This window comes from Ammospiza nelsoni, chromosome 19 (genome assembly GCF_027579445.1).
Source record: "Ammospiza nelsoni isolate bAmmNel1 chromosome 19, bAmmNel1.pri, whole genome shotgun sequence".
NCBI classification, from domain to species: domain Eukaryota; kingdom Metazoa; phylum Chordata; class Aves; order Passeriformes; family Passerellidae; genus Ammospiza; species Ammospiza nelsoni.
In genome coordinates, this window is record NC_080651.1 from 7,877,693 (window position 1) to 7,897,488 (window position 19,796).

General features: G+C 54.7%; 2 protein-coding genes across 3 annotated transcripts in view; one reads left to right on the top strand and one right to left on the bottom strand.

Annotated features, from left to right (window-relative positions):
* Positions 1 to 26: 26 nt before the first annotated feature.
* On the top strand, positions 27 to 4,868 carry GALK1 (galactokinase 1). The gene is made up of 8 exons (XM_059485683.1): positions 27 to 182; positions 979 to 1,168; positions 1,475 to 1,594; positions 2,068 to 2,203; positions 2,589 to 2,770; positions 3,576 to 3,726; positions 3,880 to 4,042; positions 4,681 to 4,868. The coding sequence occupies exons 1-8, from the start codon at positions 27 to 29 to the stop codon at positions 4,750 to 4,752; spliced, it is 1,170 nt and encodes a 389-aa protein (XP_059341666.1). The 3' UTR covers positions 4,753 to 4,868.
* Positions 4,869 to 5,091: 223 nt separating this feature from the next.
* The window catches only part of ITGB4 (integrin subunit beta 4), a 35,154-nt gene continuing 20,449 nt past the window's right edge, over positions 5,092 to 19,796 (bottom strand). The window contains exons 26-41 of one of the 2 annotated variants that reach the window (XM_059485680.1): positions 19,399 to 19,547; positions 18,747 to 18,951; positions 18,111 to 18,271; positions 17,574 to 17,754; positions 16,532 to 16,669; positions 15,830 to 16,012; positions 15,132 to 15,263; positions 13,955 to 14,155; positions 12,908 to 13,081; positions 12,239 to 12,409; positions 11,224 to 11,373; positions 10,391 to 10,579; positions 9,345 to 9,500; positions 8,767 to 8,931; positions 8,235 to 8,348; positions 5,092 to 7,302 (exon numbers count right to left, since the gene is read on the bottom strand). In XM_059485680.1, coding sequence (XP_059341663.1) covers positions 7,172 to 7,302; positions 8,235 to 8,348; positions 8,767 to 8,931; positions 9,345 to 9,500; positions 10,391 to 10,579; positions 11,224 to 11,373; positions 12,239 to 12,409; positions 12,908 to 13,081; positions 13,955 to 14,155; positions 15,132 to 15,263; positions 15,830 to 16,012; positions 16,532 to 16,669; positions 17,574 to 17,754; positions 18,111 to 18,271; positions 18,747 to 18,951; positions 19,399 to 19,547 — 2,600 coding nt within the window. In that variant the 3' untranslated portion in view covers positions 5,092 to 7,171. The remainder of the gene's footprint in view (positions 7,303 to 8,234; positions 8,349 to 8,766; positions 8,932 to 9,344; positions 9,501 to 10,390; positions 10,580 to 11,223; positions 11,374 to 12,238; positions 12,410 to 12,907; positions 13,082 to 13,954; positions 14,156 to 15,131; positions 15,264 to 15,829; positions 16,013 to 16,531; positions 16,670 to 17,573; positions 17,755 to 18,110; positions 18,272 to 18,746; positions 18,952 to 19,398; positions 19,548 to 19,796) is intronic. The other variant, XM_059485681.1, reaches the window with a different exon arrangement.

Consider the following 19,796-nt stretch of genomic DNA (forward strand, 5'->3'; position numbering starts at 1 on the left):
CCCATCGGGGGCGGCGCAGCTCGGCCATGGCGGAGCCCGGTACGTCCGCGCTGCTGGCGGCCGCTCGCCGGGTGCACGAAGAGGCTTTCGGGGGTCCGGCGCTGCTGGCGGTGTGGGCCCCCGGCCGGGTGAACCTCATCGGGGAGCACACCGACTACAATGACGGCTTCGTGCTGCCCATGGTAAGGGCCGTGCTCTGCCGCCCGGCCCCGGGCTCTCGCCGTGTCACCCTTCCGGGTCCGCCTGGCAGCCCACGGGGGTTCTCGGCCACCGCCTTCCCACCCCCGCCCCGGGGCGTCCCCTCTAGGAGAGCCCACCCAGGACCCCGAGGGATCCTCTGGGATCCCCTGCCCAGAGCGCGGCGTTCGGAGCCGGACCTGCTGCAGCCCCCCCTGCAGACCAACTCCTCGCTGCTTCACGGGGATGAGATTCTATTCCCAACCACCTCTCCGAGAGGCTGGAGCCTTTTTTCTGCAGCCCCGACAAACAACTTCCCGTTCCCAGAGAGCGATGTTTTGGTGGCAGAGATGGTTCAGAGCAGCAGGAGCTTCCTGCTCCTTCCGAGCCGCTTTGGCTCAGCGGCGAAGTCCCCACTCAGCCCTAAATCAAATCTACAGATAATTAATTACTGTGAGGCCGAGGAGCGTGGGAGCAGGTCAGCTGAATTCCCTGACAGACAAGGAAACGTCCCGAAGCCTCTCCCATTCTTGGCGTGATTACCTCTCCCCCGGAGCCCAACAAGCAGCACCGAGCTGGGGGTCAGGCCCAGCATTCAGTGGGAGGACTGACCCTGTGGGTCAGTAAATAGGCAGGAATTTTAATTCTGTGCCAAGCCAGAGTGTGCAGTGGGGCTCTGGGGGCTAAAGAGAGCACTTGGGTGCTCCAGCTGTGGGCTGAAGCAGCCACAGCTGTCACCTGCCACCCGTGGGGATGCTCCAAGGGGTGCTGCAGGGTCTGAGCCCACCTTCCCCACCCCAGGCCCTGCACCTGGGGACGGTGCTGGTGGGAGCCCCCACGCAGGACGAGACCATCTCCATCGTCACCACCTCGGCAGAGGCAGACGAGCCCCACAAGGTGCAGTTCCCAGCTCCCACTGCCAGCAGCCCCCTGAGCCCGGGGCAGCCCCAATGGGCCAACTACATCAAGGGCATCATCCAGCACTACCGGGGTAAGGCCGGGCTGAGGGGTGGGTCAGAGCCCCCCTTGCAGGGAGCTGCTGTTCACATCCAGCTTTGAGGCTCTTCTGGTGTCTGTGTAATCCTGCAGCTCTGCCAGGACCAGGCTTCAGCCAACTCAATCTCAGCTCCAAAGGTTCCTGTGCTTGGGGGGCTGCAGGGTCACACTCTGCTGTGGGTCACCCTGTGTTCTGATTGTTGCACAGGGGCTCCTTGTGCCATTCCCAGTGAGCTGTGGGGCACACACAGCCCTGCAGGGGCTCATGGCCCCCCTCCTCCCTTCCCTTCTGCTCCTGCAGGTGGTCTCATGCCAGGCTTCAGCGCTGTCGTGGCCAGTGACGTCCCCCTGGGCGGGGGCCTCTCCAGCTCGGCTTCTCTGGAGGTGGCCACCTACACCTTCCTGCAGCAGCTCTGCCCTGGTAAGGCAGCAGCCTGTCCTGGGCCCTGCATCTGCTTCCAGGGGAGCTGGGGTGAGGGAGGTGCCCTTAGCTAGATCACACAGCCCTTGGGAAAATGCTGCTGTGAACGGGTAACAACTCCTCAGCTGGCACTGCCCTGCCTGTGTGGCTCCTCTGGTCATCCAGCCTCACCTGCCCAGACGTCTAAAATCCACGGCCAGGGGGATGAGAGGAAGTTCCCTTGGGAGCATCCTCTCCCCACCCTAATGGCCCCAAAAATCAAGATACCTGAAATACCAGTGTCAGTTATCCAGCTGGATCTGAGGTCCAGGCTGGCATAGAGGCCATGCAGGGGTGCAGGAGCCAGCACCTGCAGCTGTAAAACCTCATTCCTTGGGAAAACAACCTTTCACCTCCATGTTTGCTTCCCCTGCCCCCAGGCAAGGGACAAAGTGGCAGGAGCTGCTAACCTGTGTGTCTCTGCTGTGGCACAGACGATGGGGATTTGTCAGCCAAGGCGCTGGCGTGCCAGAAGGCGGAGCACACGTTTGCCGGGATGCCCTGTGGGATCATGGACCAGTTCATCTCCGTGATGGGCCAGGAGGGCCACGCCCTGCTCATCGACTGCAGGTCAGGGGCAGGTGCTGTGCTCACCTCCTCGAGCAGCTGGGGCTGAGCTGGCCCGTGGCCATGAACCGAGGGCAGGAGTGCAGGGAGAGGTTAACCCTTGAACGCAGCCCAGAACCTCCTCATGGGCGTGGGGCAGCCTGCGCTTTTATTCCTCCTGGTCTTGATTCCTCCTCCTGCAACCTTTCTGCTCCTTGCCTGGCTTGTCTTTCCTACGGTCCTTAGGGTCTGTTATGGCACTAATATTTGGGAGGGAGTGCAGTGCTGGAGTGAAATCCTAAACCTGCTGGACTTTGCCTCTGTAGCTCAGGCTCTGCCTGCCACGTGGCCTCACCTGACTCAGGTGTGTGCGAGCCGGGGCGGGCACATGGCTCAGCTGTCCCTGCAGGTCCCTGGAGACCAAGCTGGTGCCGCTGAAAGACCCCAGCCTGGCCGTGCTCATCACCAACTCCAACGTGCGGCACACGCTGACGGGCAGCGAGTACCCCACGCGCCGGCGGCAGTGCGAGGAGGCAGCGGCGGCCCTGGGCAAGGCCAGCCTCAGGGATGCCACCATGGCCGAGCTGGAAGGTGGGCACAGCCCTCCCCTCACCTCTGGTCACTCCCTGGGGCATCAGGAGTATTGGAATTAAATAGCAGTATTGCCGGGTGGAACGTGCCTGGGCTCGTCTGGGCCTTGCTGCTTGACCAGAGGTGGCAGCTGTGGTGGTTTCACCTCAGAGATGCCTCTGGCCAGCTGTGTGCTGCAGCTGGGCACTTGGGACAACTCCAGGCATGCAGGAGCTCAGGTTTACCTCTGGCAGAAAGGCTTTAGGCGAGGTGAAGAAAAAGGAGTCAGTTCTGATGGAGGGTTTGGATCCAGAGCTTTATTCTGGCCCACAGGCCTCTGAATGCAGCAACAACTCCAGCAGAACTCCCGTGGTTGCTGTTCCTTTTAACCCCAGGGAGAGGGGCAGGGAAGGGATAGGGATCCCACCAGCCAGGTAAAGGAGGGGAAGTCTCAGGGGACAAATGACACCTGGATGGCCCAATGTCCCCAGGGCTGAGAGGCATCTTTTGAACTCTCTCAATCACACTACTCCCTTGCTGCAATGCCAAGATTGATGGACAGCTCTCAGCAAGGGGGCAAGGGAGGGGAAGGGAGAGGTTGTTGGCATACCTGGGGAAGGAACTGGGAGAGCTGAAACAGTTTATTACATCGCACCACAACACAGGAGCTTGGTGTCCCGGGAGCTGAGACCTGGGGCAGGTGGGTGGGCGCACACTCTGTGATGGGATGTGCTGCGGGCAGGGAAGCTTTGGCACAGGGTGGATGCAGGATGCAGCATCCTGCAGGCTGTGAGGCTTTGCTGCAGGAGCACAAATGTCCCTGCAGAGGCCAGGAGCCGCCTGGGGGATGAGGTGTTCCGGCGGGCCAGGCACGTCATCGGCGAGATAGCGCGGACAGAGGAGGCAGCGCAGGCACTGCAGGACAAGGACTACACCACCTTCGGGAAGCTGATGGTGGAGAGCCACAACTCCCTCAGGTGAGGGTGCCCGAGGATGCTGACAGCTGGGCCAGGGTCTGCAGCACCCAGCACTGCTGCTGTGGCAGTGGCTGCACAAGCTGGGGCTGTCAGGGCTGCAGTGGTTGTGCCCAGGGTGCAGGACAGGGCTGAGCACGGCTCTCCTCTCTCCAGGGATGACTATGAAGTGAGCTGCCCCGAGCTGGACCAGCTGGTGGCAGCAGCCCTGGAAGTGGATGGGGTTTATGGCAGCAGGATGACCGGGGGAGGCTTTGGAGGCTGCACGGTGACGCTGCTGAAGGCTGGGGCTGCAGACAAAGCCAAGAAGCACATCCAGGTATGTGGCAGAAAAGTCCCAGGATGGGGGGCAACAATAAGAGACTGAAAGATCCCAAGGGGACACTCAGGGGCACAGCACAGGGACATTGTTGAACTGTCACTCCTGAGCCATTGGGGTTGCTGGAGCCCATCCATGGCCCTGAGACTGTTGATGCCACTGAGCTCCTGCAGGCACTTCAGTACCGTGCCAGTCACAGAGCCCTGCCCCAGGACTTTGTTGCATTGAGAAAGGGAGTGAAAAAGTGCTGGGGGAGCTTCAGGATGGCCAAATCCATCCACAGAAAAGTGATCTGAGCTGAGCTTGGGTACTCCTGAGCTGAACACTGGCAGTTATAGCCCTCAGTGCCATCACCAGTGTTCCCTAACTCAGCACCTTGGTGTGCTCAGGTAGCTGGAAATTCCAGCAGAATGGGGGTGTCAGGACATGGGGCCTGTGGACAAGGCAGAACTTCATTTTACTGCTCTATGAGATCATGGTGCACTCTATAAATGGCTGGGGGAGGTGGGAGAGAGGAAACAGGACCAGGAGTTACTGTTCAGTGAAGAGTGGAGGTAGGTGAGTGTGGAACTGGCCAGCAGGGCCTTTCCCCCCAGCTCTGGCATACCCCAGCCTCAAATGCTCCTCTTGTTTTTCAGGAGAAATACAGTGGCAAAGCCACCTTCTACCTCAGCAAGCCCTCGGCAGGGGCAAAGGCTCTGTCCATGTAGAGGAGTGACCACCTCCCCTGGGAACCTTGGGCTGGCATTGCCTCCCTCCCCAAGGCTTTCCCAAGGGGATCAGTTTGTCCATCTGCCTCACTTACCTAATAAAAGTAAAGCATTTGCATAGTTGTTCTGTGCCTGTGTGGGCCAAAAGCACTTGGGAGTGTTCCTCAGAGGATACTGGTTTATCTCCATTTGCACTGGTGCAAGGAACCATTAGCAGAGCTGCAGTCACAGGAGGGGATGGCAGTGCAGGAGCTGCAGGCACTGACACCTGGCAGAAGTTCCTGCTTGGGAGTCTCCCTCTGGCCCCTGCCCTGCATCTGCTGCAGATGGAGGGAGAGATTTTTTTATTTTACTTTAAAAAAAATCAACAATAAAGAGGCAGAATATAGAGAAAATATTTATTGAGTGCAAGAGGAAGCCATCTGATCAAAGACCTGCTCTGGATCCATCTTGGAAAGGCTGAAACAGCACCAATTCCAACAAGCAGATAAATTAAAAAAGACAGGCCTGGGTTAGTGCATGTGCATGGGGAAGGCCTGATCCCCTGGAGAGCAGCTGATGGGGCAGGCTCTGCTCTTGGAGAAAAGGATCATCTTTGGTTAAAATGCTTGGGAAAGTCCATGTTTAGGCAGTTCTCAGTGTCTGACCCTGGGGCACAAATCCTAAAGGGTCACAGAGTCCTTGAGCAGGAGACAAAATCCCAACCCCAGGCACGAAGGGAGCAGGGAGGGAGGCAGCCTCATGCCCCTGGTGCTTGCTCAGGAGAAATAATGCTTCTTGAAGGCACAGTAAAACCTCAGGGTTGGTGAAGGATCCCTGGAGCCAAGTTCAAAACTGACCCAGCCCCACCTGCAGTCATGGAGATTCCCGTGGACTTGATTCACCCACATCCATCTTTGGCTGAAAGGTGTTCAGCCCTTCCCCCAGTAAAATAAAATGCCTGAAGAGGAGAAGGAGCTGTTGGTGGTGAGCTCTTCTTCAGAGTCCAAAAGAAAAAAAGAAATAGAAAAAGAAAACCACCAAAAAAGCCAAGGTTCATTGTGAGATCAAAGCAGGCTGGTGATGCTGCCAGGGGCCCAGGCAGCTGCTGCCTTGGCTGGAAGCTCCAACCCAGAGAGTGGCAGCTGCTGCTCCAGGCAGGCTCCTCAGCTGCTCCCATGCAGCTGGAACACAGCAGGGAAAGCTGCACTGCTTGTTGTCCCTGGCAGAGGGCAGGGAGCCTCCAGGGATCCTGCCCAGCACTGGGACATCAAACCCAGCAGGGTCTCAGCTCAGCCCAGCCCTGTGTGAGGGGAGCTGAAGCTGAGGCTGAAGAAAGGACTCTCAGACTTGTTCGGGATAGTGGGAGTGCCTGTTGTTCCAGGCCTGCTCTTCCTTTGTGTTTACTGATGGAGCACAGGTCCCTTTATGGATCTTGCTGCTGGGCAAAAAGTCTTTTAAAAGGTACCCAACATCTTCTGCCCTGAAATCTCCCTCTGTCCACATCAGCTGTGTGAGGAATCCCAGCACAGTTCCCGTCTCTCGCCTCTGGGAAGCTCCCAGCCCTTCTGTGCCCAAGTGCTCCAGCTGGGAGATGTTCTGCAGTGGGTGGATCTGGGCCCTTGCAGCCTCCTACTGGAGCCTCTGGGGCTGAAGGGTCCAAGGCAGAGCCCACCAGCCTCATCACAGGGTTAAAGTGGCCTTTGGATCAAGCCCTTGACTCATTTCTTCCTGTTATTCATGTTTCCCAGCAGCCACAGTTCCAGTGTAGCCTCCACATTCAGCATAGATCTCATCCACCTCCATTTTTTTATAAAATAATAAAATACATTTATATATATTTGTATATATACTATGAAAACTGTACAGTGTTGTATGCAAAAAAAAAAAAAAAAAAAGCATCTGAGGCCTTGAAGTAATGCAACACAAATGAAAGGTTAGTCTTTGCTCTCGTGGTACCAAATGTCAGCAGCAAAGGACAGACACAAATAGGTGCAATAAGAAAGCACAGGTTACCCCAAAACCCTACCTTGCAGCTCTCATAAAACCCCCATATTGAACAAAACAACTCCAGTGGACAGGTGAGTCACCAGAGAGCCTGGAGCAAAAATGGAAATGGTGACCCTCTACAAATCATGGTTTTGACACCTGAGATCCTCTCAAAACGGTGGACCTGACAATAAAATCATTCCATTCCATTTACCTGGGGAGGCTGAAGCCATGGAGACACCCCAATTTCTGCCCTGGAGGATGAGCTCGCACACCCAGAGCTCTGAGTGTGCTGGGCTCCAGAGGAGAAGTGCAGAGCCTGGAGTGCCTCAGAGGGTCTGTGCCTGCGGGAGGAGCTGCCCAGGCACCAGCTGGGTGAAGCCCCTTTGGGTTGTTCCATAAATCCTGGCACTGATCCCAGAAGTGCTGCTGGTGCTCGGCCTGCCCCAGCTCAGGCCTCGTAGAACTGCCTCTCCAGCTGCTGGCTCAGGGTCCCGCTGGCCAGCACCGTGTGGCTCACAAACTCCTGGGTCAGGGTGCTGCTGGAGCTCTCCACGTGCTGCGTGGTCACCAGCATCCCATCTGCAAGGGAAGGGTGGGGTCATAGGGAACAGGGTCTGCTCTGCCCCACGACTCCAGGCACGAGTTTTCCATCATAGGAAATGGCATTTAGGGACCTCTCCCCACCAAGTTGTCACAGACATATTTTATGAAAAATCCTTTCATTAGGATATTTTTTCCTGAGAAGCTGAGAGGCCTCAGAAACAAAATGTAAACAATAATTATCTGCTGCTGTGGAATGCAACAGGTGCATCTGTGATTGATCTCATGTGGTTGTTTTTAATTAATGGCCAATCACAGTCAGCTGGCTCAGACTCTGGTCAGTCACAAGATTTTATCATCATTCCTTTCTATTCCTTGCAAGGCTTCTGAAGAAATCCTTTCTTCTATTCTTTTAGTATAGTTTTAATATATACTTTTCTTTTAACATACTATATATCATAAAATAATAAATCAGCTTTCTGAAACACAGAGTCAAGATTCTCATCTCTTCCCTCATCCTGGAACCTCTGCAAACACAACTACACCAAGTGACCCAGTGCTTTGCTATGTCAGCCAAGGGTTTGGATTTCTTGACAGCTCCCAAACTCTCCATGTTTCAGCATGAACCCATGAGCTCAAGGGGAATAACATGGGACAACTACACTGATGTGAATAAAGATGTTTGTCCCACTGCTCTGTTTCTGTCTGCTCTGAAGAGATTGAACCTTGCAGGAAGAGCTCTGATTTGGTCCTTAGTGATAGTGCTGGAGGACTCCCAAATGCAGCATTTCCTCCAGGACTGGGCAGCACCTGTGGAAATGGCTGCAGCTCTCCCTGGGGCAAAGCAGGGACACAGGGGAGGAAAAGAGCTGACCCTCTTCAATCCCACCTGATAAAAGCAGCCTCAGACCTTTGGAAAGAAGAAATACCCTTTGTTTTCTGAGGGTTGAAAAGCAACAATTAGCCCCTACCTGTGAAGTGGGGATCCAGAGAGGAATGGCTGATGCTGGTTTTGGTGGTGTAGTCAGTGGGGAATTTGTAAACTTCTCTCATGTACTGCTGTCCTCCAAACTGGGAGAAAGCACCTGGGGAGAAGGAAAGGAAATAACAGTCAAGAAATAACAAAGAGCTTCCAAATCCTCAACACTGCCCAGTGAGCACCAGCAAGCTCAGGAATCTTCCCTTGTTGATATTAGAGCTAGGGTCAGGAGGAACAGGGAGGACTGGGAAGGTCTCACACTGGGCAGTAAGAAGCTGCCTCCAGGTATTTGTAGAAACAGGCAGAAGTTTCACCACAAGTTAAACACAGGCAGGTGCTCCCTCATTTGATGCACCAGGACTGGGACAGTGCTCACCAGGCACAGCACTGCCCTCATGGAAAACTGTCTCCATGTCTTTCATGGAGCATGGAGTCACCACCAGAGCTGGAAAGTGACTTCAGGAGTTGTGCTCCCTGCTCTGAGAGGTTTCTCTTTGCACTCCACAAAGACAAGGGCACTGTACCTCTGTCCTGAGATTCAATGGTGATGAGGCCTTCTCTCTCAGGCCCGAAGCCTTGGGTGGTGTTGGCTTGCACTTTGAACTTGTATGGGACATTCTCACTCAGGTGGGGCACAGTCAGGGTGGTTTCCAGGTTGTCTCCTTCGACATAGATTGTCCTGGGCTCTCCTAATCCAGAGACACAAGGTGGTGAAGACAGATCAGAGCAATGATCCCTCCAAACACACAACTCCTCAACTCTGCTGCCTTGGCTGTCCCTGAGCCTTACAACCCACGGGCTGCAGGCCTGCATCCACTTCTACTGAGGGTTAAAACAACTCCATTTCACTGCAGTGGGGAGCCTCAACACCCTCCATGGAGTTTTGGATTAAGTCCTTCCTCTTCTCACCACATTTGTTAGCCCAGACCATGCAATGGCATGAAGTGTCAGGAGCCACCATCTCCCAGGCCTGGAATCAGCCTCGTGCCCACACTTTATCTGCAAACAGCTCTTTTCCTGGTCCCAGCCAAAATGCAGCAGATTGCTGCCTTAGCTGGAGGTGTCTGGTGCTCAGCACAAGGGGGCTGTGGTGACACTGTACCTCCTCCATGCAGCATCTCACAGGTGATCCTGTAGCCCAGGATGGGCCCGTTGGGCTCGCGGGGCCTCTCCCAGCTGAGGTGCAGAGAATCCGGGCTGAGGGCAGTGAAAACCAGGGGTCCAGGGGCACAGGGGGTGCTCAGGGTGAAGGGGGTACCTGCCAGGGCACAGGAGACAAGTCAGAATCACAGCAAAGGCAGCCTGGGAGGGATCTGCACAGAGCATTTATGGAATGAGCTGCAAGGGCTCAGCTTCCTGGACAAAGAGTGTGAAGTGAGAGTGTGGGGAAGAAGGTCCTGTTCCAAACTGAGAGGAAGGAAAAGAGAGGTGAGGATGTGTCAGGACCCAGGACATCCCTCTGGCTGTCCTGAGCAGCCAAGACCCCTGCCAGGGGGCTCAGAGACCCTGGCACAGAGCCCAAAATGCCTGTGGGTTTGATTATGACCCGTGGAGCAAGTAACCAACCTTAGATGAAGATCTGCAAGCCATGACAAATTAAGTAGAATGATAGTGAATTTATCACAAGGTGAAAAGGTAGATTTTGGGGTTTTTAGAACGGGGATTCAGGGGGCAAGATGGAGGGAACTGGGCATGTCCAGCCTTTCTCCTTCTTCTTGGCCTCCATCTTCTGCTGTGATGTTGGCACTTGTGGATTGATTTAGAGTAGAAGCTCACTGTCTAACATAGGTGATAGGTATTGGAAAGCAATTGTAAACATTTTATACATAGTTTTTAGTATAAAGACATAACACTGCCCTGGGAGAAGGCAGTGTGGCTGGAACTGTCCTGCTGGACGGACCTCAGCAGGGCAGGAGAAAGAATTTTATAGATAAGAAACAATAAACAACCTTGAGACTGAGAAATGAAGAGCCCTGACTCCTTCTTCAAGTGCCAGGCTGGGAAAAGAGACTTTCAAACTCTTCTTGGGGTCACTGTGACCAGCTAGAGATCCCGACAAGGATGTGTCAAGAGGAGATAAAACATCCAGGCCAGCACTGCAGAGAGCAGCACAGCCACCAGTGCCACCTTCCTGTCCCAGTAGCTCACCTGGCACGGGGCTGAGCGGGCTCTGCGGGTCCACCTGGGACTCGATGGTGATGACTCCCTCCCTCTCGGGGCCCCAGCCCTCCTCACTCTGCGCCTTCACCTTGAAGATGTAGGAGTGGTTGGGCAGCAGGTCCTCCACCACTACCGAGTTCTGGCTGGGGTTGGGGATGGTGATCCTCTGCACCTCTCCTGGGACACACAAGCAAGAGATGTCAACACCACGTTGCAGGCACAAAGACAGAGCTGCAACTTTCACCTAAACTCTGTCTCAAACTGCCTGCAAAAGCCATCCAGGGTCCCTCCCCAACCATCTCCATCACACCTCGCCACCAACAATGGGTAGTGCAGGGAGAAAAAGGCTTGGGAGAAACAACATCTTCTTGAAAACTCAATGAGTTTCAGACAAAAGAATTATATTTTCACTAATACTGTCCTGAGATTCATGTAAAAATAAGATATTTTCATTTCAATCCTTCTTCCAAGTCCTATGTGTTGAAAAAAATTCAAGTAAGTTGTTTGTGCTGATGGAGAGAACCAGTCAAAAGGGGTTCTTTTTTGGAGGAGAGATGATTCTACAAGCAACTCCAGGACTTGCTCTCCCTCGAGGAGAAACAGGGAATGAAAGCTGTGAGGTAGCTGCAACATTTCCTCACAAAAAAAAGGCAGCTAGACAAGGACCCTGAATCCCAGAATGGTAGAATGGATGGAAGGCACCTCTGGAGATCACCTGGTGCAATCCCCCTGGCTCAGAGCAGGATCATGCAGAGCCAGAAGCCCCAGAGCAGCCTCCCCAGCACCCAGCAGTCCCAGCCAGCCCAGGGGGTGCCACTGACCTCCGCTGAGGAGCTGGTACTGCACGCTGTAGCCCTGCACCTCCTTGTCGCAGCGCGGCTCCTGCCAGCTCACCTTGAGCGACGTGGGGCCCAGGGCAGAGAACACCAGGCGGGTGGGGGTGTCAGGGATGCCCAGGGGCTTCCTGGAGTCTGAGGCACAAAGGGAACATCAGGCTGGAGGTTTTGGGGATGGGAGTTAAGGGGGCGGGGGGAGAGGAGGGGGTGGCACAGGCAGACATGGGATGGTCCTGATGGTTCGGGGAGGACGTGGTGAGATGTCATCTCTGCAAGCTGACCTGTCATGAGGGGGACTGGCTGGTTCTGCACAGCCACAGGGATGTCCCACAGCCTCAGGGTGCCAAGCTTGGGTGGGACAAGCTAATGTAAACAGAGAGCCCAGAGAAGGGGCCTGGTGCTGGCTGTGACCTTCCTCACCCCTAAGCACCCCGTCCAGAAGCTTCATAGACTTCATCAGGTGTAGGTCAATTAAGACTGGCCCTAATCTACAGCTAAATCAGCCCTCCAGACCCTGTTTAGGAGGCCTGGGACCACATCTAGGTGCTCCTCAGCTCATCCCACTAGGACACAAGGCTCACAGAGAGCTCAGCAGCCTCCCAGGACTGAAGCCCTTCACTGACAAGGAGCTTGCAGAGGGACATCTCATAAGGAGCACACGTTCTCCCCAAGAGCTCTCCAAAGGCCTGTGGAGTAAGACTGAGAACAAGAAGCTCGTTAGGAATGAAGAGAATGGGGACAATGGGGTGATCAGAGCGCGGTGGCAGCGGTGATGGTGAATGGTAATCAGTCCAGGTGGGCTGAAACCTGCAATTCACCTGCAAATGGAAAGGTGATGTGATGGAGGTGCAGACTGGGTCAGAAGGAAGATCAGCACAGCACACAGCAAGCCATGGAGAGGAGGTTTGGGGTGAGCAGTGGATGGCAGCAGCTCACGGATGGATGGTGGCTGGGCTGTTATGGGATGTGTGGCTGGGAGGAAACACTGCACAGGCTGTACCTATGAACTTGCACATCCCTGTGGACCCATCAGTCATGATTATAGAGTCCCGACAGCCAATGCTGGGGTAGTAACCCTTCACCTTTGCCCTGCTCCTGAAACCCACGTCCCGGGGCCGGAGTGTCCTCCCAGCATCTTCACGGATGGGAGGGAGGAGCGTCCCTGGGTAATCTACAGAAGTGGTGCAAGAAGAAAGAGAAAAACACCATTGGAGATTTCAGATCAGGTTCAGCCTAGACTCCTGCACAGGTGACTTTTTAAGGCTCAGGTCTGAAGAATCTTTAAGCCACCTTCTGTCAGCACCAGCTGATTGACACACGTGGAGCTGAAAGGCAACCACACTGCTGGAAGAGTGAGTGCTGGAAGAGTGAGGAGAAGAGACGTGTGCTCTCCCTGGAGTGCCTCATGGTGTGAGGATAAGGATGGAGCTCCCTTCCCTGAGCACCCTGCCTGTGAGGGCTGGGACCCCTTTCCAAACTGGTCTGGAAGCAGAGAGGCCTTAGCAAAGCACCAGGACACCGTGGTGGGGACATGACCTTCTGGACCTGTGGGTCACAGGCCACCCTAGCTGTGAGCACAGTCCTCACCCCACGAGGACCTCAGGGTGCAGGTCCAAAGACAATCACGGGGATGGAAGGGAAGGGCAGGTCCCACCCCTGTGGTACTCACCGTGCCCCATCAGCATTGTGGAGTAGTCTCTGGTCAGCGAGGAGCTGCCCATCACCCTGTGCTCCTGGTGCACGTGGGAGCTCAGCTGGTGGTAGCTGGTGTTGGCTGTCCTGGTCAGGGTGCCACTGGCACTGCCGGGGAAGGAGAAGTCCACCCGGCCATTCATCAAGTGCTCTGTGGAAGAGGGCACACAGTGAGGAACATGGTCATGGACAAAGCTGCTGCTCCACTTTCCATGGGGAGGAAGCAGGAGGCATCATGGTGCCCCCTCTGCCTTGGCTGAATCCCAGGTTCAGCCACTCTGGAAGGTGATTCTGGAACGCTACATCTAGAACAGGCCACAACACCAAACATGAGATGCAGAAACAAAGATAAACAAAGACTTCTCCCTGCACCAGACACACCCATGGTGCCCAAGGTAACTCCAGACCTCGGCCCTGCTGGGGCACTGCCTTGTGGTTCTCGCCACATTCTCTCACATCTCCCTTAGACGCAAACACTAGTTAATAATTTCAGATTTTAGAAGAAGGTGGAAGAAGGAAAGTGGCCCTTTATGGAGGACGTTTCTCCAGATCTCATTCTGGATCCCATCTCAGCAGGATCTGAAAAGCAAACTCCGCTCTGTTGTTCTGGGCCTTGACAAACAAATCCCCATCCCCTCCCAGCAGGCCAGGAGAGATCAGCCACCTACAAGAGAGTGATTTCTGTTTAACAGTTCAGCAGACCTGCCCAGCTCAGGGCACTTAATTACTGTGAAGAGCTGCCCTTGGAGGTGGCACTTAGCAGGTATCATCTGAGTTTGCTCCTGCCTCGAAGGTCCAGCCTTGGTAGAAGCAACTTGCTAGCAGGCTCCCAAGTCCGTGCCGAGATGGGGGTTACCTTGCCACCCGTGTGAGCAGACACACCAGGACAAGGTTTTGGAGCAGATCACACCAACACGAGGGTGGGCACACAGGGGGAGGCAGGGGGCACAGCGCCCCTCCCCGGGCTCCTCAGCTCAAAGCAGGACGAGACCGGACACTCAGTGCCGTAGGAGCCGTCCTTCACCTGCTTGGGGCCGGGGCGCGGCGCTCCTCCTCGCAGTGCCAGCAGCCACAGCGCTGTCCTCCTCGGGGAGGAGCCCCTCGGTGTCCGAGGAGAGGCGGCTGCTGCCAGACAGGCGGGGAATGGTTTCGGGTGGCAGCCTCCAGGTGATGCGGCGGAGGTCCAGGTCTTCCCCCAGCAACGGCACAAATTTCCACCTGGAGCCTTTTGGGACAAGGCAAGCACTGGTGTTGGCACGGGCTGCAGGGGCCAGGGTGGGCCACCCACCACCTCCGTGCTGCTTGCTGGGGACAGGAAGGGACAAGCAGCAGTGGGGATGATGCCTGTTCACAGCCCGTGTTCCAGGTGTGAGCTGAGGAGCTCAGGTGCTGCAGCCATCAGTCGGTGGAGAGAGCTGGGAGGTGACATGCAGGGGGGCTCCTCAACCCCCGGGCTGTTTTCCAGCCCTGTGTCCCTCATGACAAAAGGTGAGAGGCAAAGTCCCACCGTACTCCTGTCCCTGCATGAAGAGTCTGTAACAATTGTCCTCTGCTCAGGAGAGGTTTCCTCCCTCCTTGATGTGCACTCAGGGTGGTCAGAGTCCTGATGTTCCCATCACCTTGAAAAGACCAGGAGCTCACTCTTGGGTGCCAGGCCCTGGAGAACCCTCCAGAGAAGATCCTACAGACACACCTCATCATTTCACTTATGGCTCATGTCCCAGCACAGGACCAGGGAGTCAGCCTCATTCAGAAAGTGAAGGGATGGAGGAAGAAGGGCCAGTGCCCTCCCAGCACTGCTGCATTCCCTCCTGTTGGCTTGGCCTAGACCTTGAGCATCCAGGGGACTCAGAGGTTTGTGTCTTTGCGGGTGCTTTTTTGCTGCTGTCTCACGGTCCAGCCAAATGGCAACACAAAGAGAAGATGAGCGGGGAGGGGGCATGAAAAACTCCTCTCCCACCCCACACTGAGATTTCTCTTTGCCCCATGGCTACAACAAGGAGGCACTGGCCTTATTTACACTGTGACCAGACAAGTGTTCCCATGGATGCAGCTACTGAGCTTTGCAAATGCTGATTTCCACCATCTCCACAACTTGGATCACCTGAGAGATGGAAAGGAGCAGTGAAGCTCATTGCTGAAAGCTGCTGTTAAGGAAAATGAATGTTAGAAATGATCTTTTCAAGCTCAGAGACACGAACCTGAATCATCAGAGACACTGGGCCTCTTGCTGCCTGCTGGAGAGCGGAGCACGTCTGCGCTGTACATCAGGTAGCTGTCATAGTCCTCACCTCCCTCTGCATCAATGATGGGGACATCAGGGATGATGGGGACTGCAGGAGAGGTGGAAAGGGCCATTAGACAAGCAGCAAAACACCAGACAAACAATGCTCAGGCTGGCCCTCAGCATTCCCAGGATGGCTGGAGCAGCAGAGCAAACAGGATGTCTGTGGGTGTCACAGACATCTTTTATGAAAAATCCTTTCCTTAGGATTTTGCCTCCTGAGAAGCTGAGAGGCCTCAGGAACAAAATGTAAACATTGATTATCTGCTGCTGTGAAATGCAACAGGTGCATCTTTGATTAGTCCATGTTAGTTGTTTCTAATTACACAGCCCAGCTGGTTTGGACAGAGAGTCCGAGACAAAGCCTTTGTTATCATTCTTTCCTATTCTTTTCTTAGCTAGCCTTCTGATGAAATCCTTTCTTCTGTTCTTTTAGTATAGTTTTAATGTATTATATATCATAAAATAATAAATCAAGCCTTCTGAAACATGGAGTCAAATCCTCATCTCTTCCCTCAGCCTGAGGCCCCTGTGAACACCGTCACAGTTGGCGTGATGGGGAACTCTCCCAGCACTGCTGCTGCCCCTGTGGCCCCTGCCCAGGCTGGCACTCACTGGACATGGGTCTCTTGGGCTGCGTGGCGAGGTTGATGGTGGCTTCTCTCTGCGGCCCCCAGCCCGCGCCGTTCCTGGCCTTCACCATGTAGCGGTAGGGCTGCGACTCGCGCAGGTTCTCGATCAGCACCACACGCTTCTTGGGCTCTTCCACCAGCACCTTCTTCAGGGGCCCGATGGGCACTGCAAGGCACGAGCATGTCACCCACCAGGCACAGAGGACCCCACAACACCCCACATTTTGGTGTCAGGATACAGTCTGGCTCTGGGAGAAAGTGCAGCAGCTCTTTGGGCTGCTCACAACAAACAGCATTGCCTCAGGGCAATGCCCAAACCCAAGGCTGAAGTCAATCTACAGGAGAAGTCTTCTGTTGCTGGTGTGTCACAAATAACTCTTTCCTGGCACCCCACCCCTTCATCTACACCTTTGAACTAAGTTTATGAGATTAAAAACAACATAAAACACTATGTAACTGAATGGGAACAGAGATTTTTTGCCATTTGCAGAGTTAAATCCTGACTGGTGGTTTTTCTGTGCTCTTTCCATCAAGAAGGGACCCATCCAAACCCCAGTTCTCAAAAGAAACATGCTTGGATCTGCTCTGGCTCTGCTGCTGCTGTTTGGGACCAGCCCAGCCTGCAGGAAGCGTCCTCCAGCCCCTCAGCCCAGCTGGACTGTCCCATCCAAAAATGAGCTCTTACCATTGTCCTCATTGACCAGGCCATAGCTGACTTCATAGGCTGTGATCACCCCGTTGGTCTCTGCGGGCTCGCCCCAGCTCAGCTGGGTCACCGTGGAAGACACGACGTTGAAAGCCAAGCGCCCGGGCTCGCTGGGCACTGGAGAGGCAAAACCAAAGGGTGCCCATGAGTCAGGAACCCAGAGTTCCCCAGATCACAGCTGGGCTGCAGTGGGAGACACTCTGTGCTTGGCCCTGAGAGCACCAGAAGCTCAGGGCTGGAGCCCTGCCCTTGGTGCTGGGTGCATGTCAGGACCCAGGACATCCCTCTGGCTGTCCAGGATGGCCAGGACCCCTGCCAGGGGGCTCAGAGACCCTGGCACAGAGCCCAAAACACCTGTGGTTTTGATTATGACCCTTGGAGCAAATTACCAGCCTTAGATGAAGATTAGAAGAAACTCTGCAAGCCACAGAGTTTAGGTAGAATAATACTGAAGTTATCGTGGGGGTGGAAAAGTAGATTTTGGGGTTTTTGGTATGAGGGCTCAGGAGGCAAGATGGAGGGAACTGGGTCTATTCAGCCTTTCTCCTTCTTCTTCTTGGCCTCCATCTTCTGCTGTGATGGTGGCACTTACAAATTGGTTTAGAGTAGAAGCTCACTGTCTAACATAGGTGATAGGTATTGGAAAGCAATTGTAAATATTGTACACGTAGTTTTTAGTATAAAGACATAACACCACCCTGGGGGCAGGCAGAGTGCCTGGAACTGTCCTGCTGGATGGACCTTGGCAGGGTAGGAGAAAATATTTTATAGATAAGATGCAATAAACCTTGAGACCGAGAAATGAAGAGCCCTGACTCATTCTTCAAGAGCTCGGGCTGGGAAAAGAGACTTTCAAACTTTTCTTAGAGTCACTCTGATAAGCTAGAGATCCTGACAGGTGCAGAGGGACAAACCTGCTCCCAGGTGCAGGGCAGGAAGGTGTGGGGTCACTCACCCTGCCCCTGGTGCAGAGGGACAAGCCTGCTCCCACATTCAGGGCAGGAAGGTGAGGGTCACTCACCCTCCTCCAGCGTGCGGCAGCGGATGATGTCCGAGTAAGTCCCTTCTCCCACGGCGTTGTAGGCACAGACTTGCATCTCATAGTCGGAGAAGGGGTAAAGGTTGGTCAGCTCTGCTGATGGGGTTTTGACATCAATGAGATGGGCTTCTGACTCAGGGTCTCCCTGCATCCAGTATTTCACCTGGCAAAGCAAGTGCAAGCCGTGATTCCTTCAGAACCTCACATGATGGGTGAGAAATTGCTTGTCTCTTACTAAACCAGCTTTGGGAATGGTGGAGGGGCATTCCTCTGAAATGGGAGGCCAGGACAGTCTGGGCACTTCATGATAAGTGATGGAACTGGAGATGAACCCACCAGGAATCTTTCTTGCATATCTCTCATCCACCAGAAATGGTCCCTCAAGGATGGAGGGGACCAGGAGGGGTGAACTTGTTCCCTCCTTTGGATGTGCACTTGGACCCCTTTGGTACAAATGTCTGGGTGAAACACCTGCAGGAGGGGACCCACACTCTTCCCTGGGATCCACTCACCCCTTACCTTGTAGCCCAGGGGTTTTCCTGGTGGAGGAAACCAGTTGAAGCTGATTTCCCTGGAGCTGAGGGCACGGGCATCGGGATTAAGTGGTGCACCCAGGCGGCCTTTGGGGGACTGAGGGACCTGGGCCAGGCCTGTCATCGGGGGGACACCATCCACCAGCTCTGCAGACAAAAAAGTTTATGTCAGTGCCAGTCCTACCCCTTGGGTGAAAAAGAAGAAAGCGTGTCTCTCTCAGCACTGCCCTGCCATGCTGTGAAAATTATTATTATTATTATTTATGTCATTGACCCCCTTGATGACAGTTTTGCTTGTCCAGCCACAGGAATCACCACTCACCATTCATGGCAAATCTTACCTGTCTCTTATTTTTATGGCTTTTCATTCAATTTCCCAAGGAAAAGGAATTAAGAATCCATGCTATTTCCTTTACCGAGGGAGACGATCCATCCTCTCCCCACCCACTGACTGTTCCCACTCGTGCCTCTAGAGGGGGACCCAAATCTACCGGCTGGAGCTGGAGGGGCCTCGCTGCGGCTTTTTGGGCGAGGATGGAACTCTGTGCACCGCACCGGGTTGGGCTGGCCTGGGGAGGAGGTCCCACAGCCCCCGCTGCCACTGCCCGGCTGCAGCCCCTACCTGGGTCAGCGATGGTCACCGTGGTCTGGGGGTAGCGGCCGATCTTGGCGCCGTACTTGGGGTGCAGGAGGTCGACAGCAAATTGCTTGAGCTGGCAGTTGTTGAGGAGGGTGTCTATCTCTGTCAGCTCCAGCAAGGGCACCTGCACCTCCTTGCGGGTCTCCCCAGGCTGGAAGACCAGCTCACCCTCCGTGAACAGGTAGTCCTGGAAGAGAAGGAAGAGGTGTGTTCAGGGTGAGGCTGGATGGGGCTCTGAGCAACCTGGTCTTGTGGAAGTTGGCCCTGTGCATGGCAGGGGTTGGAATGAAATGGTCTAAGGTCCCTTCCAACCCAAACTGTTCCATGATTACAGACTGCAGTATCCATGAGGAGATTCCCAAAGAGCTTCCCCTCATCACCCTCAATCCTCCTTTGCCTCCCAGTGCCCACAGCTCCAGGGACAGCTGGTACCCTCTGCCTCAGGCACAGACACCCTCTCAGGTCCTCCCTCCCCGAGAGAGCAAGAGATGGAGAAGAAAGTTTACCCTTGTGCTGCCCTCAAGCCTTGGGTCCCCCCTGCCCAGCCATGTGCTGATAACTCCTGTTCTGCACCCCAGGGCTGGCCTTTTCCCAGCCCTGCATTCCCTGCCAAGGCCAGGAGCTCCAGGCTTACCCTGCCGTTCTTGGCGGTGAGGTCCCGGGTCCTGTAGGTGACCTGGGATTTCCCGTTGTCGATGATCTCCCTGAGGACAGGGATCTTGGCCAGCTTGTCAAAGCGGCTGTGGGAATAGGCTGGCTGCAGGAACGTGATGAGGCTGCTGGCTGGAGAGGGCAGGAGAGAAGGAATGCGTAGAGCAAACACACAAAGAATCACATCCCAAACAGGTGTCCCCCTGACTGAACAGAGTTCCAGTCACTCACAGGTGTGAACTGTGCATGAAATAACATTCCATGGGCTGGAGACTTCCCCACTTTCCATTTGGGCTCCCTGCTCTTAACAGCCAGGTGGGAAGCAGAGGGAAAGTGCTGGGGACATCAGCACAATAACATCACAGAGGTTCTGCTTCACAG

What these genes read in the sequence shown, in the direction of transcription:
- GALK1 (XM_059485683.1), top strand. Translation starts at nt 27, where the DNA reads ATGGCGGAGCCCGGTACGTCCGCGCTGCTGGCGGCCGCTCGCCGGGTG. An exon ending in CATCATCCAGCACTACCGGG is followed by an intron (nt 1,169 to 1,474) that starts GTAAGGCCGGGC and finishes CTGCTCCTGCAG; the next exon opens with GTGGTCTCATGCCAGGCTTC. An exon ending in CCTGCAGCAGCTCTGCCCTG is followed by an intron (nt 1,595 to 2,067) that starts GTAAGGCAGCAG and finishes GCTGTGGCACAG; the next exon opens with ACGATGGGGATTTGTCAGCC.